This window comes from Castor canadensis, chromosome 1 (genome assembly GCF_047511655.1).
Source record: "Castor canadensis chromosome 1, mCasCan1.hap1v2, whole genome shotgun sequence".
Lineage (NCBI taxonomy): Eukaryota > Metazoa > Chordata > Mammalia > Rodentia > Castoridae > Castor > Castor canadensis.
The window spans coordinates 201,801,421-201,818,068 of record NC_133386.1 but is presented as its reverse complement, the minus strand read 5'-3'; the positions used below and the strand labels follow the sequence as shown (position 1 = coordinate 201,818,068).

The window sequence follows — 16,648 nt, the reverse complement described above, 5'->3', positions numbered from 1 at the left end:
CTGGGAGAGAGAGCTCTAGAGAGATAAAGCAGCAGGGCAGAGAGCGATCAGACAGGTGCTGGGTTTTTGTTGTTGTTATTGTTTGTTTGTTTTTTTTGCCAGTACTGAGGTTTGAACTCAGGGCCTCACGCTTGCATGGCAGGCACTCTACCACTTAAGCCACTCCACCAGCCCTTTTTTGTGTTAGGTAATTTTGAGATAGGATCTTGTTTTTTTCCGTGGGCTAACCTCAAACCATGATTCCCCTTCTCTCTGCATCTTGAGTAGCTAAGATTACAAGCATGAGCCACCACTGCTAGTGCTTGTTCTTGAAACTTCCATCCTTTCCAGCCATCTTCTCCTCAACCCCTCCATTAGTCTTCCTTCTCTTTCTGTTGTTTTCTGCTTGCTCATTCTCTCCTGTTGGACACAAGAGAATGATCCAAGAAAGAGAACTGATAGAAATGAGACCTGACACATTACCCAATGTAAGTGCTTATCCATGTCAGCTAAGTTTTTGTGCTCCTCCGGCTGTCACCACCCGTCCTGCAAATCTGGGTGGAGTGACCTTTCCTCTAAGCACAGGGAGGAGGAGCTGGAGAGATGTCAGCTTCTTGTAGGCTTGCTGTCCTTCTTCCTTCCTCAGAAGACCTGATGGGAGGTTTCTTCACTAACACTGCCTTCCCCAAGGTGGGAAGGCTGCTCAGGCCTTGCAGAGCCCACCAGACCTCCTGCTCCTCTGCACCTTTGGGAAGTGGGCCTGTTAGCCTCACAGCAACTGACAGAGCCCAGATACCAGGTTTGGCTAGGTCTTTCATGGGTCACTGTCTTGACCCCCTCCACACATTTCTGATGGCCTTGTTCATAGGTTGCACATAAACAACTATTGTAACAAAACTCTCTTAGACCTTTCCTTTTCAAAGTACTTTATTTTTGAAATTGTGGAAAAAAATTATACATAGCATAAAATTTACCATATTCATTTTTGGGTTTTTTTTTTTTTTTGGTGGAACTGGGGTTTGAATTCAGAACTTTATGCTTGCAAAGCTGGTACTCTACTGCCTGAGCCACATCAATAGTCCATTTTGGTCTGGTTATTTTGGAGATGAAGTCTCATGAAGTATTTGCCTGGGCTGGCCTCGAAATGTTATCCTCCCAATCTTAGTCTCCCAAGTAGCTAGGATTGCAGGCATGAGCCACTGTGGCCGGCTTTTTAGTTGTTTTTGATGCACAATTCAGAGCATTAAGTACATTCGTATCGTTGTGCAACCTCACCGTCATCCACCTCTAGGATGTTTTCATCTTCTCAAACTGTACCTCTGCCTCTGTTAAAGACAAAATCTCCCCCATTCTCTCCCCTACCCTGACCACCATCTAACTTTCTGTCTCTGAAATCTGGCTACTCTAGGGACCTCATATAATTGAAATCATACAGAAGCTAGTATTTGTCTTTTTTTTTAAAGACAGAATCTCACTATGTGGTGGTCTGGAACTCAAGATCCTACTGTTTTAGCTCACTGAGTGCTGGAATTACAGGCATGTTCTACCATGCCCGGTTTCTGTTTGTTCTTTTGTGTCTGGCTATTTCACTGAGCACAATGCTTTCAGAGTTCATCATCCTGTAGCGTGAGTTAGAATTTCCTTCCTCTTTAAGGCTGAGTAATATTCCATTATATGTACATGGTGTTTCTGCATTCATCTATCCATGAGGGGAGTCTGGTTCTTTCACATATTTTAGAGTGACTTTGGAGCAGAGGTTTGTACTCACTTCAACATCCTTTTCCTAACTCGTCACCATACACTTTTTTTCCCGCCTCCTTTCCCTCCCTCTTCTTCTCTAAAATTTGGTTAATTTGTTGAGAGTTCAGTTGGGTGGTAGGGACCCCTAGGAAGCCACACAGGGAATGGGCAGAGCAGGTATCAGGGGTCATAAACAGAGGTATAGTTGATCAAGTGTGCCATGTTTGGGGGCATCTCAGGGAAGGGGGCCCCAGCCCTGGGAAATGGGTTTAGCAACAGGACCTTGGGGGCAAGTGACACCTTGTCAGGAGAGTACAGCCTTGGGACCGTGTTATTAAAAAGAGGTCCAAGACAATGGCATCTCTGGGTCAGATGAGGCTTTTTTTTTGTGGTACTGGGTTTGAACTCAGGGCCTTGCACTTGCTAGGTAACTGCTCTACCACTTGAGCCACTCTGCAAGCCCCTTTTGTTTTCCTCATTTTTCAAATAGGGTTTCACTTTTATGTCTGGGCCATCATTGACCGGGAGCCTCTTGTTTTTGCTTCCCATACAGCTGGGATGACCGATGTATGCCGTCATGCCCTGCTTTTTATTGGTTGAGATCAGTCTCTTGAACTTTTTGTCTGGGCTGGCCTTGAACTGAGATTTTCTTGATCTCTGCCTCCTGAGTGGTTAGGATTACAGGTGTGAGCCCTTGAAAAAGGAAGAAAGAAAACATATGGAATAAAAATATAATGAGAATAAAAGTTTTTACTGCATACATTTCTGCAGCTGAAGCTCTCAGTAAAGGAGATCCCACCTGACCCCAAATCTTTTCCTAAGGTGATCATCTGTCTGTTTGCTGTTGCTGTAACAGAATACCCAAGACTAGGCATTTATAAAGGAAAGTTCATTTGTTTCACATTTCTTCAGGCTAAGCCCAAGGGCGTGGCGACATCTTGGTATGGTTTTTTTTTTTTGTTTTTTTTTTTTTTTTGGTGGTGGCACTGGGGCTTGAACTCAGGGCTACACCTTGAGCCACTCCACCAGCCCTTATTTGTGATAGGCTTCTTCAAGATAGGGTCTGGAGAACTATTTTCCTGGAGCTGGCTTTGAACCATGGTCCTCCTGATCTCTGCCTCCTGAGTAGGTAGGTTATAGGTGTGAGCCCTTGGCACCTGGCTGGTGTGGGCTTTGTATTAAACCTGGCAGAAAAACTGAAGGGCAAGTGAGTGTGTGTAGGAAACAGAACGTGAGGGGAGCCTTGTTTTGTAACAACATGCTCTTGAGATGAGCCCACTCCTGAGGAAGAGGCACTCACATTGACCTAATCACCTCTTGCCACAGTGGCAACCAAATCTCAACCTGAGTTTTGGAGGGGACAAACTATATTTAACCCATGCATCTGTCTCCTTCCAAACTCACAAGCTCTTTTAACTCACAAGCCCTGTGTCTGGCCTTGTTTCTCTTTTCCACCAGCCTGACTCATAGGTCCAGGGGCTGGCCTGCCTATCTGTCTTGTCCACTGGCCACAGAGCGGGTTCAGGCCTGGACAGTCAGGCCAAGGGGTGGAGCAGACAGGCTCTGAGGTCTTGCTGCTCAGATAGAACTTATACTGTACTCTTCCCCTTCTGTGGCACTTGGGAAGGTCCCCCAATCTCTTTAAGTGTCATTTGACATTTCAAAATGGGACCAATTCATACAGGACCAATTTCCTGAAGTTATTGTGAGACTTTAGCGATGCATTTAAAGTGACAGGTGCCTGGCATCAAGTCATGGAGCTCAGTGAATGGTAGTAGGAGAAAAAAACCTCTTAGATTCAAATCTTCCAGCTTCTCAGGGACCTCTGTTCTTGTTTCTGGCCTAGGGGCTGCCTGGCAGGAATGGCCCAGTGACTATCTGGGCATGTCCACCTCTTGCACATCCTCTGAGATCTTGCTCAGGTAGCAGGGAGGGGACAGGACAGAGGCCCACAGCAGCTGAGTCACGTGAACTCCTGAACTTGGGTACTTTAGACAGTTCGGGCAGTAAGGCAAGTGAAGCTGGTCCTCTGGACCATGATAGCTGCTCATTCTCCCAAGCCTACTGCCAGGTGCAGGGTGGTGGGGCCCAGCTAGGACTGGGGGCCTCCATGGCAGGGTGGGGACATCTCTTTCTGGCCTGTGACTTTCTCCATCCCGCCTTCCCCTTTTAAGGCCCACTCTCTCTTGGTCCCCAGGCTCCATCTCGGTGAACAGCCGTAGCACACCATTCTTGGCCACTGGGGAGAGTGAGATCCTGGACCTGGAAAGTGAGCTGTACCTGGGCGGCCTCCCTGAGGGGGGCCGGGTGGACCTGCCACTGCCCCCAGAGGTGTGGACAGCAGCGCTTCGAGCTGGCTATGTGGGCTGTGTGCGAGACCTCTTCATAGATGGACGTAGCCGAGACCTTCGGGGCCTGGCTGAGGCACAGGGGGCTGTGGGCGTTGCCCCCTTCTGCTCCCGAGAGACACTGAAGCAGTGTGCGTCCGCCCCCTGTCGCAATGGGGGCATCTGTCGAGAGGGCTGGAACCGCTTTGTCTGTGACTGCATCGGGACCGGCTTTCTGGGACGGGTCTGTGAGAGAGGTGAGACTGGTGTTCGCCTCAGTTGTCCCCACTCCCCATATCTGTGCCCTCCTCAGGGTGACCTCCCTTTCCACCCTTGTGCTCCCTTCCTATTCAGAGTGAGGCTTGTTATCTTGAATGAGTCTCTGTCTTCTCTCTCCCTCCACTGGCCTTTGCCTGTCCTCCTCTCCCTCATCCCTCACTCCTGGGACAGAGGCCACGGTCCTGAGCTACGATGGCTCCATGTACATGAAGATCATGCTGCCTAACGCCATGCACACGGAGGCAGAGGATGTATCCCTACGCTTCATGTCCCAGAGGGCCTATGGACTCATGATGGCCACCACCTCCAGGGAGTCTGCCGACACCCTGCGCCTGGAGCTGGATGGTGGGCAGATGAAGCTCACTGTCAACCTCGGTAACCACTTTGCCCCGTGCCTCCTGGCCCCTCCTGGCCTGCCTCTGACCCATACCCCCCTCTGTCTGGAGAAGCTGGTGGTGGCACCAGCAAGAGATGCAATCTCAGCAGTTTGGAAATGGGAGGTGACAACCTGGGTTTGAGTCCTTAAGAGCATTGTCCCTGGGGAGGATGCACAGCTGAGAGCAGTGTTCCACGTTCCACAACACGGTGGAGTGGAGACCCAGAGTGTAGCCACGCACCTGTCTCCGTGAGTCTGGGGGTGATACCTATCCTCCCATGCCCATGTGGGCTTGGTGTCGTCTGTCCTGCACGCACACAGAGTGACCCAGCTCATTCTTGCTTCTTGCGGTATCTGCTTGCTCATTGTACTCCATGCCTGAGGGGTACAAGCCCAAGCTGAGAGCTGTGGCAGAGTTAGAGGGGATAAACAGCTGGTCCCTGCATGCAGCCACCCTCAGCTTCTCTGCTTAGAGTTGAGTTGTCTCTGTGCCTATGTGTGTAGGTGCCTGGTCTAACACATGTGTTTTCATGGCTCATCCCCATCGCTGACCTGTGAGGACATCAGATCACCAGGCTGGCACTGCTATCCCTATTTCACAATCTGTTCAGCAAACCCAGCGGTAGTGATGGTGCTGAAAGGAGCCTGTCTCAAACCCAGGTCTTCATCTTTAACATGCAGTGCCTGGATGGGGCGTCAGGCTCCTGGCCCTTGCCATTGGATCCTTCACTGTCACAGCCTGTGCCCATGGCTGTGAGAGCAGGCCTTGGCTCCACGTCATCTGTCAGTCCCCAGGTGTCCACATGGGACTGTTAGGCTCTCTTCATGGACTTCAGTTTTTGTAGTCAGGAAAAAAGAGACTAGCAGGTTTACTCTTCAGCAAATGTTTGGGACATCTTACCCATGCCAGCTGTGTTCCAAGTCAGGGGCTACTGAGTGCGTGAACGAGGCTCCCACTGCCATGGAGATTTCAGGGCAGGGCGCTCTGGAAGCAAGGGGCTTAAACTGTTCCAGCTGGGGTCACACCTGTCCATTTGAGACTGGCCTTGTGAAGGATATGAAAGTGCAGCTCCCGAGCACCTTCTGTGCAGAAGCTTGCGGGTACCAGGGTCACCCACACATTCTGGGCCTGGAGGAGAAGGGAGGCTCTCGAGCAGATTTGAATTCTCACCTGGAGAGAATGCAGAGCTTGGAGTTTTTAAGTATTTATCTAGAACCTCACACTCACCTTGATTTCCAGAGCATTTGTGGGACAGGCTGTGGCCTTTTGGCGCCCTTTATCTTGCTGATAGAATTTACTGTGTGCCTTTACTCTTTTTTTCACCTGGCTTTTGTACTCTTAGGTTAAAGACTGGCTGAGAGAGGCTGGGGACAGAGGTGGGAAGCTGTGCAGGGGCCAGGGCCAAGAGTTGACTTGAGAGTTCCCTGCAGGTTTGCTCTGACCACTTTCGCAGCCCATAGAGTGGGTGGCATCTCTACAGAGGAACACAGGCTGTGAACACATCCTTTGTCCAGTGCTCCTCTGGTCTGCACGAGCCCTCCCCTGCCCCCTGCCTCTGACACTATCCCAGGAGAAAGGCAGCAGCCCAGGACCCCCGTGTGGTCCTGTACCTCTCAGACTGCCCAGGACTGGGTACGCAGCACAAGACTCCTTCCTTTTGCTGGCTGTGTGTTTTCCATGTGGCTAAAGCCCTTGACTCCATGCTTGGTGGGACACAGCTGGGAACATCTGTGGTCTTCAGTCTGCAGGAAAGACAGGTGCTTCCTGCTTACTTGGGCTGTCCCAACAGGACTGTCCTGCCTCCCCTGTCTGGCTGTGCTCCTGCCCCCATCCAGAGACATGTGCTTGAGGCACGCCTCTAGCATAGCTCATGACAAAGCTGAGACTAAACACTTAGCATAGACACATCTGTCTGCAGGGGCCACCTGATGTAAGGGCACAGAGGCATACTGTGTAGGAGACACAAATGGTCCCCAACTAGCTGGCCACTCTGGGGCTAGGGTGGGAAGAGTCTGAGCTTGGGGCCAGACCTGGGGTATAGGCCGATGTCTTTCATAACTGGGTAAGTTATTTCCTCTCTCTGAGCCTGCTTTCTTCTCTGTAAAATAGGGATGAGAATCCTCACCCTGCCTGCTTTCTGGGTGGCTTTGAGACTCAGATGGAGTAATGAGAGTGAAAACATTATACAGAAGCAAAACACACAAGTGCGGACCCTCCCAACCTTCTTGAGGGCAAACCACACTGGAATAATGATCCAAGCTTAGAGCCTAGCCTGGGAACCTGCTTCCACATAGCATCACCCGGTCCCACCCTGCCTTTTTCTCTTCTCTGTCTTGTGTACCTTCTAGGGCCTTCGGGGCTTCACAGATTGGCAGCAACACCAAGATCCTGGTCCCGCGCTGGACTCTGCTGGGAGTCCTGAGGGGGTTGGATCTCTGGTTTCATAGTCCTGGCCTACTATGCCGGGCTGGGGGTGGGGGAACAGAGGTTCAGGAGGCAGCCCCACAACTCAGCAGGCACTCCCTAAGGAAAGATTCAGTGCTGGGCCTGAGGAGCAGAGATGCCAGGGACCACCTGGTATGGTGGTGGGAGGAGGCCCTTGGTGCCAGTTTCCAGAGGTGGGAACTTGCTAGACAAGAGAGGACCCCAAAAGCCCTCCTGCTTCCTTCCAGACAGGATCCAGAGGAACTGGATTGTTTTCCCCCACCGCCCCAGCTTTCCAGCCCCTCTGCCGGATGTTCCCCAAGCTATCTGCAGTCCCTAAGCAGGGCAGCTGGTCTCTGTCTCTAGAGGATGATGATGTTCCCTGGATTCTTTGCCCTGTTCCAGTTTGTCCTGGGTCTTTGTTGTCTACCCTGAGTCTAGCATTTTGGGCCAGTGCCAGCCTGGCCTGTCCCTTCCTCCATTTTTCTAGAGTTGTTCTCTACCAGGTGTGCCCATGGCTCCCCCATGAAGGTCATGATCCAAGCTGCAAGGAGTCTGCTCAGCAGTCCTCCCCTCAGTGGGCGTGCCCTGCCCATGGAGGCCTCTACCTCAGTTCAGATGCCTACTGCAGGCAGCTGTCCACCTGAGTCATTGCGTTCTTCCTTAGTGTCCCCCACCCTTCTGAAATTCCCCCTTGCTTCTAAATTCCTACTAGTTCTGCTCTCTTGAGCCAGTAGAGCCTGGCTCAAGTCCAATTCTTGTTCACATTTTTAGTGACACTATATATTATATTCCAAAGCCCTTTACTCCCTGTAGCAATGGGAGGGGCCCTGCCTTCCCATCAGGAGCTGGGCAGTCATTTCTGAGCTCCTTCTGCAGGCCCAGCTGCCTGGAGCCGGCCCTGAATGAGGGCTGCACCAGGCGTGCATGCTGCCGCTCTGGGATGTCTCTTCTGACAGGCGATGCAGCCATGAACTCCTGCAGCTCTGTGCAGAACCGTGGGCCCACTGTCTCTGACCCATAGGCCCAGGTGGGACAGCGTTGTTTTCCTTCCCAGTGTTCCTCTCCATGTGGACTGCTTTCTCCCTCATCCTGTCCCACGTCATACCACCGCCTTGGTCTCTGTCCAGCCAGGGCCTTGATGTATCCTTCCATTTTCCACCCTGAAGGCACAGGCTGCTGGTTAACAAGTTTCTAGTGATCATGCCCTGAATTGTGCTTGGGTGAGTGTGCGTGGAAGGACCCACTCTTTCCAATCAGCTCTCTGTCTGCTTCCTCCTGGAGGGGCATGGCTCCTTTGGGTGCCCATCTTCAAGGTGGGTTCTGGGGGATTCTAAGGCAGGGGGGAGAAAGTCAGTGTGGGGTAGGTTGGAGCTGTTACCTCTTTTCTAGACAGATGGATCCCCTCATTCCTGGTACTCCCATACTGGGGAGAGGAAAGTCGAGCTCCTCTTGGGCCTGTTCCCCAACAGGAGATCTGCCTGTCCTTCCAGCTCCCTTTTTTCTTTTTTTGGACCCTTCATTGGTGAAAACTGCTGGCCCGGAGAGAGCCCTGGGACCTGACTCCAGGGCCTGGCACCCTTTCAGCGTCATCCTGACACTCTGCCCTTCCCCTTCCAGTCTCTCCTTCCCTCTGCTCCTCCGTTCTTCCTCTTTTCTCTCGGCACCTTCTCTGCCTCCTTCCTCTCACTGTGACCTCCCACTTCCTTTGTTTCTGCCCTTTGACCTTCTTCTGCCTCTTCCTTGGTGCCAGGCTGTGGCTCAGGGTCCCAGCTACTCCCCCCACTCTTCTGCTGCGGTTGACAACGCGTGTGGAGCTCAGCTGTACCGCCTGAGGGGTCCATGACCTCCAGAGCCACAGGGGCATCTGTTTACCTCCACTGCAGGAACCTTCAGGGGCCCAAGGGATGCCAGGTGCATCCTGAGCCGTAGGTATGTGGGCAGAGTCTATTTGTGAAGGAGCCACAGGAGGCCAGGTTATTACTGAGGGCTGGCGCCTAGCCTCTTCTGAAAGGCAAGGACCAAACCAGAGTACCCCTGTCACCTGCCTCTGCTCGGAGCCCCCTTGCCTGCCTCTCAGCTCACAGGAAAAGAAGTCAAGTTTCAGCGAGTTGCACAGTGAGTTACTGTAGGACTGAGGAGGCCCCAACTCTCTGCTTCACCGTGTGTGGTTTTCTGCAGGTCCAGGCAGCCTGCTCCCTTGGGCCAAGTCAGGGTTTAGGTCTTGTGAGGCAGACCCAGTATCCTAAGGGCCTAAGACGGGAACTTCATAGGACCTAGGGCTCTGTTCCCTCTGTGAGGGCTGGCTGACTCCCACCCTGTGTCCATCCAGGGAGATAATCCAGAGGCTCTGTGCAGACCTGGGCGTTCTGACCACAAGGGGGCCCCCAAGCCTTGAAGTTGGAGGATAGCAGTGAGACAGGGGCAGGATTTGCTTGTCCCTGACTTACTTTGTGTCAAAGGTCATGTTTTGAGGGCCTGTCAGGTCTTGGCCCTTCCCTAGGAACGCAGATGAAATACTAGTCCTTCACAGTGATCCCTAGTGGCATGTCTGGGATAGGAAGGGGTGGAAGGAAGGTTCCTGTAGGAGTGGTATCAACCCCTGGGGCTTTGGGAAGTAATATGGCCTCAGGAAGGGGGCTCTGGGGCAGACCCCTCCATTGAACTCAGAGCACGAGGAATGACATGTCACGCTTGGGCTCTGAGCAGGGTGTTGTTCCAGAGCAGGGGATGAAGGGACCCTGGCCCTCCCCAGCCATCTCCCTCCCAGGAACTAGGGAGATGTGGGGTTGGTCAAGCCCGCAGCCCCTGGTGATCCCCTGTACGACTGGGATTCCCAAGGTGCCCATCTCCCTCAGATGCAAGAGGACTGGGCCCCTCTAAGAATGGTGATGAGAGCCCTCTTCCATCACCTGACTGTTCTGCCTCTTGACTCTGGGGAGGGGCAGGAGGGACAGTGTCCAACTGAGGAAGGGTAGAGGGCACCTGAGCACGCGTGGTCCCCGGAAAGTGGCCCCTGGGGGGAACCCCGCCTGCAGATACCCCTCCCTGTGAAGGATGTAAAAAAAAAAAAAAAAACTTGTTCTGCCTTTTTGTCTTCCTTCCCCCTCTGCCCGCCCCATGGCCCCCCCAGACTGCCTGCGCGTCGGCTGCGCACCCAGTAAGTGACTTCCCTCTTCTTCTGCAGACCCAAGGGTCTGGGATGCTGGACACTGGGGTGGGGGAAGAAGCCTTTATCACTGGCTGGCAAGGAGGCTGGGAGGGTGGGAAGGGGATCAGGGATGAGGGTTGTGAAGGCAAAATGGATGGAATGAAGCAGAACCAGAGAAAATTGGTGGAGCATTTGGGTCAGGATACTCCCTAGGAATGGAAAGACCAGGACACCTTGTCACCCAAGATAGCAGGAAGGTGGGGAGGAACAGTTCTCGGGAGTATGCCTCTGCATCTCCAGCAGTGGCCACAAGGGGGCAGGCGAGGCACATGGGAAAGGAGAGGGAGGAGTGGGACTGTGCTGAGGACCTGGGCGTTCAGCCCTTCACAGCGACAGTGACTGCTGGGGGTGGGGATGAGTTTTGCCAAATGGGGCTTTTTCTGAAGTGCCAGTGGGGGTTGTCAGCAGAGGTCAGGAGGATAGTCGATGTATATATGTCTGGGCCTAGAGTGCCGGACTGGATGCTATGTCTCAGGTGTTTCTGCAAGGTGTGCCTCGTTGTCAGGTCACCTGAAGGAGTGTGTGGACATGGAAGGCACAGGTAGAGAGACTGTGCTTAGGGCCACCTTCTTTATGGTGTGGGTGCACTGGAAGCCCTTGAATGCCAGCACCCTTGGGAGGAGTGGGCAACTGGGGGCCCAGGGATGTTTGAAGATAGGTATGTTTGCTTTTAGACTCCTGGTGTCACATAAATGGTCATAATTTCTAAGAAAGAGGACATTCTGCTCTGGCCATGCTGGCTCTTCACGTGCTATGGGAGTAGTTGCAGTCACTGTGTAGTTAGCAGGTCACATTGGGTCCCCCTGCTGGGCGTGTGGGAGGGGGATGAGGCTTGGGTGCACCTGTCTCCTGGGGTGTGTGTTTTTGAAAGCATTAGGCGTGGGAATTCAGCTGCTGGCTAACTTGCAAGTCCTTAGGAGACCGGGGAAAGAGTGTGAGTTGGTGTGTATGTGTGCAGGACCTCAGGGCACACACAACTCCAGGGGCACCATTCACTTCCTGTTCCATACGAATGGCACCCTCTGACCTTGCAGAAGCTGACATTACTGAGTCCATCAGGTTTGTGACGGGAGTGTAAAACTCTTTGAGCACAGCCCGAGTGTGAGGTGACACCTTGTGTGCGCAGGTGTGTGGTATGGCTGACTATGTAGCATAGATTGTGTTGTACACGTGTCCGGGGCAGTATGTGGGCCACCTGAGCGTGTGTGGGTACCATGCTCACTCCCCCCTTGGTGCTGCAGGTAAAGGCCCCGAGACACTCTTTGCGGGGCATAAACTCAACGACAACGAGTGGCACACCGTGAGGTTGGTACGGCGCGGCAAGAGCTTGCAGCTGTCTGTGGACAACGTGACTGTAGAGGGTAGGTGGCCTGGGCCCAGAGGTGGTCACATCTCTAGTGCTCTGTGTGTAGTTCTTTTTGGGGCCCACTGCCTGGGCTGCTCTTCCTAGGGTGGCATTTTGGCGACACACCTCTGCTGTTTATCTCTCACTGGTGGTGTATCATGGGGGGGTCTGAACCCCAGGGGCCATGCCAACCTCCCACAGCCAGCATTTCCTTGTCTGCCAGCCCTTTGCTACTGAGTCCACAACTCCTTGTGGAGCTGTGCTGAAGGCTAGTACTGGCCCAGGGTGGCTCTACGAATGTCACTCACGTGTGGCTTCTTATGGAGGGAATGCTCCCAGAAACCTGAGGCCCAGCCCCAGAAATGGTTCTGTGATCTGTGCTCCAAAGCCACCTCCCTCATCTGTGTCTCCTGTCCTGAGCAGGACAGATGGCAGGAGCCCATACACGGCTGGAGTTCCACAACATTGAGACCGGCATCATGACGGAACGGCGATTCATCTCCGTGGTCCCCTCCAACTTCATAGGGCACCTGAGTGGGCTGGTATTCAACGGCCAGCCCTACATGGACCAATGCAAGGATGGCGACATCACCTATTGTGAGCTCAATGCTCGCTTTGGCCTTCGTGCCATCGTAGCCGATCCTGTCACTTTCAAGAGCCGCAGCAGCTACCTGGCACTCGCCACACTCCAAGCCTACGCCTCCATGCACCTCTTCTTCCAGTTCAAGACCACGGCCCCTGATGGGCTTCTCCTGTTCAACTCGGGCAATGGCAATGACTTTATTGTCATCGAGCTGGTCAAGGGGTGAGGGACTGGGCACTGGGGTGCTGTCAAGGAAATGACCCCCTCTCCTTGCTGACCCAGACACAGCTCTCCTGGCCAGTGGGGTGTCATCATCCTCAAACCACAAGTCAAGATTCAGATCCCTAACCACCAGCCAAGAAGCTCCCTCAGCCAAGATGGAGAAGAAGTACCCTCCTTCCAGGCTGCCCACTCCCAGCTGCCTCCTTGCCAGGGGTTCTTAGTAATGCCCCTTCTCTGTTGACTGTGCTCTCGATGGCAGAAGTCAGCCCAACCCTTCTCTTGCCTTAAAAGATCCCACCCTAGAGCCGCCCAGATCCTGTTTCCAAGGGGACCCTGTTGTTCCACCAAACCTCCCCCTTCCCAACTACTGAGCCTGTGTCACATGAGCCAGGTCTTTAGTGGCCTCCCTCCCCTTACCCTCCTTGTGACAGAACTCTACACCCTAACCTTCGTTCTGTTGGCTTGGTTCCCTGCTATGGGCTCTCCATCCCTTCTCCCCAGGCCCCTAGGACTCCCACCAGCCATAGCTCCTCCTCACCCACTCCTTCCCATGTTGCCTCATCTTGACCCAGTGTCTCCTCCCTCCTGTGGGGCAGGTACATCCACTACGTGTTTGACCTGGGGAATGGCCCATCCTTGATGAAGGGGAACTCAGACAAACCGGTCAATGACAACCAGTGGCACAACGTGGTGGTGTCCAGGGACCCAGGCAACGTGCACACACTCAAGATTGACTCCCGAACTGTCACGCAGCACTCCAATGGCGCCCGAAACCTCGATCTCAAAGGTGGGGCTGGGGCCTCTGGAGAAGGCCGGCCCTAGCTCAGTCTCCCCTCACCCCAGCAAAATCGCCCCCTCCTGCGAGGCTGCTTCTCCTTCTTCTTCCCCTGCCTCTCTGTCCCATCCTCCACTATGTCCAGCTGACATTCCCCATCAAAGTCCTGTTCAGTATTCCTGGGAGTCCACTTCTTAACACTGAGCACAAGTGTGTCAGGATGTATCTCAAGTGTTTTTGGTGGCCTGGTTCTACAGCTAGGAGCAGGCAGCCCAGGCATTTGAAGACATTCTTGGACCCCCAAGTTGTGAAGCTTGCCTTGCTGGAGGGCTGGAGAGAGAACAGGAAGCCAGAGTCCTGGGCAGCACTGCTGGCGGGGGGGAGGGGTTACAAAGGATGGGATGAGGGAGCAGTCATACCTGTGATCCCCAAATCCTACATCTTGGGTAGGGGTCGCTTGGGATCCTACCAGGGTCCCGCCTTCCCCAGGGCCTCTGCAGTGGTCGTTAGAGTCATTGCCTGCAGAATGGATGGTTGAGAGCAGGAAGACAATGAGCAAAAAGGCTGGGTATAAACAGGAGAGATGAGGCCTGTGGTCGCTCCAGAGCCTCCTAGGGTCAATGCGAGCTACCTCCTTACTCATGCCATGTCAGCCATCAGCCCATAGGGCCCTCTGGGTGTCCCTGTGACCCAAACTGTCAGAGCTCCATCTCTTTAGAGACCAGAGAACTCCCTCCCCCGTCACCCCGCAGTCAGATCTGAGATCTTCCAGATCTCCTGTCATAGTGATTTCTCCTTGCTCCCAGGAGAGGGCGACATGTCACAGAAAATCTGAAGTGGAAGCAAACCCAGGGGTTACCTTGAATAATCTTGAAATACATTGCTCCTCTGTCCAAGGCTGCAGATTGACCAGTATGTCAGCTGAAGCTCTGCTATATATTGGCCAAGGTTTCCAGAAAGTTCCATGTGGGGGACCAGGGATCCTGGAGCTAGACTTAGAACTTCCTAGGAGAGAACTTGAGTTGGGAGAGGCCTGAAGGAGTACTGGGAAGCTGAGACTTCTTCCTTGGGAAGGCAGGAGCGGGGGTGGAGGGGATGGGGCTGAACATCTATGAAAAGCCCTGATTACAGGCCGGAACTGGACTCAAATGTGTGGGAGAGAGCGCTGAGCAGGTTCCTCCAGCTGTCCCCCCAACCCCCCCTCCCCCAGGCATCTGGACTGCTCTGGGAAGGGGGCAGATAGATGGCAAAGTGAAGGAAAGAGGAAGAGATGGGTGTGTGTGTGTGTGTGTGTGTGTGGATCTGCAGGTCACTGTATCTCTGTTAGGGATACCGTGAGTCCCCTAGAGGACAGGGAGGACCTGAAGGCAGGACGCTGGTGTCCTGGGAAGGGAGCGAGGCCAATACACCAGGGTGCTGACACCTCTCCCTTTGCAGGGGAGTTGTATATCGGAGGCCTGAGCAGGAATATGTTCAGCAACCTGCCCAAACTGGTGGCCTCCCGAGATGGCTTTCAGGGCTGCCTGGCCTCTGTGGACCTCAATGGGCGCCTCCCGGACCTCATCGCTGACGCCCTGCACCGCATCGGGCAGGTGGAGAGGGGCTGTGACGGTAAGTGTAGGGTGGAATGGTTAGGTGTGACCCTGCTGGCTACAGAAGGGCCTGCTGCAGAGGTCAACCAGGGAAGGTACCTTTGGGTGACAAAGGGGCTTCCTCCTTAGGCCTTGCTGGACCTTGCCTCCAGAGTTCAGGATGGGGAGATGTGAAGGGCCACTTGCCTTCTGAGTTGCCTCCCACCCTGGTCCCTGATCACAGCCCAAGGTCAAGCTTAGCAGTTCTTGAGCCTCACATTTCCCCATCCCACCTTCAACATTTGGCTCTTACAACCTGGCAGAGTGGAGAGCAACATCTCTGCCCAGCCTTAAATCTGAATCTTCCATACCCCCTGGGGGAGGAGGGGGCTTGGCTGAGCTGGGGGTGTTCCTTCCTCCTGCCCCTTCTAGGCCCCAGCACCACCTGCACCGAAGAGTCCTGTGCCAACCAGGGCGTCTGCCTACAGCAGTGGGACGGCTTCACCTGTGACTGTACCATGACTTCCTATGGAGGCCCTGTCTGCAATGACCGTGAGTGCCTAGAGGACTGGGGAGGGGGGACCCTTACCCATTCCCAGCCATAGGGATTACCTGAGAGGAAGGAAAGTCTTCCAGAGTCCAGGGTCTGTGCTGCTTCCGCCAAGTCCAAGGAGCTTCTGGCTCCTGTCCCCTCTTAGAGGCTTTCTCTAGAGGCCTTGCAGGATCACTGCTGTCTGAGTCTCTGGGGCCATCTAGTGATACCTGGCCTCTTCTCCTTGTTCTGAGCTGGCAGCAGAGCTGATTTTCCTGGATGTGGGTTCTGCTCTTCCCTCTTTCCCCCAAGAGTCCCAGCTGCAGGTGGTCCACTTGAGCCAGAAGGATGTTCTCTGGTGTCCTAACTTAATTCTTCTCCCTGCCAACTTGCTTGCTTGTGACCCCTCCCCAGAGAGGGCAGCTTCGGCAGCACTTTCTAGTCCCCAGTGGTTGGTGGCCAGCAGCTGGCAGAGGGGGGGCAGCTGGATCAAGTTCACGGGCAGGGGGAGGCAGCTGTCGACTTTTGGAGGAGGATTTGGGGTTTCTGTCTGGTGATGGTGTGTGTGTGTGTGTGTGTGTGAGCAGAATGCAGCCTTCTCAGGCCCCTTTGAGAGACAAGCAGAAGACGCGCGCGCGCACACACACACTTCCACACACACACTCGAGGATGGGCTTCTCTACCTTGTGAACGCAGAAGCATGGGCTGCTGATTTCTGGAGACAGTTAATAGCAGGTCTGGGTAGGAACACGGGTCAGTGCTCAAGCCTCTGCACTACACCTTCAGGCCTTCATCATCTGATGTGAGTCCTGAGTTTCTTAGCAGGGAAACCTACTGGTTTTAGGGGTTGGGACTCCTGGCTGTCTTTTGGTTTTTCCTTCTCTTTTGGAAAAATGTTATTCCTTCTTCCTCTGTGCTTTTCTGGAATTCTCAGGCTTGGCCACCCTTGAGTCTTGCCATATCCCTACTCTTCCCCTCAGGATTGTCCTGTCTCGCCAGACCTCCTAGCCAGCTCAGGGGCACTGAAGCCCTGGCTGCGTGCTGTAGGCCGGGCTGCAGTTAGGCCTTTCCCCCTCCCAGCAGCTCAGCATGGCATAGACCTGGAGGCCATGGTACCCTTGTAGCTTAGTAGTATCATTCTGGCTACTGATAGTCTGGTGTTGCTCACAGGCCCTTTTGGTTTGGTCCTTGAGCAGTCAGTGGGATAAAGACCATCCTTCCCATCTACCTGAGGAGGAACCCAAGCCTCCAGTCGCAGGGGGTCAGAAGTGGGTCTCCACTAG

General features: G+C 53.8%; 1 protein-coding gene across 28 annotated transcripts in view; it reads left to right on the top strand.

Moving 5' to 3' along the window:
* Nrxn2 (neurexin 2) overlaps window positions 1-16,648 on the top strand; it is a 105,651-nt gene that overhangs the window by 50,758 nt on the left and 38,245 nt on the right. For 11 of the 28 annotated variants that reach the window (XM_074048789.1, XM_020164789.2, XM_074048796.1 and 8 more), the window contains 8 exons: window positions 3,917-4,303; window positions 4,497-4,700; window positions 10,260-10,286; window positions 11,579-11,698; window positions 12,106-12,487; window positions 13,084-13,274; window positions 14,700-14,873; window positions 15,266-15,385. In XM_074048789.1, the coding sequence (XP_073904890.1) occupies window positions 3,917-4,303; window positions 4,497-4,700; window positions 10,260-10,286; window positions 11,579-11,698; window positions 12,106-12,487; window positions 13,084-13,274; window positions 14,700-14,873; window positions 15,266-15,385 (1,605 nt within the window). Of the gene's footprint in view, window positions 1-3,916; window positions 4,304-4,496; window positions 4,701-10,259; window positions 10,289-11,571; window positions 11,699-12,105; window positions 12,488-13,083; window positions 13,275-14,699; window positions 14,874-15,265; window positions 15,386-16,648 lie in introns of all 28 variants that reach the window. The other 17 variants (XM_074048761.1, XM_074048712.1, XM_074048703.1 and 14 more) reach the window with 2 other exon arrangements.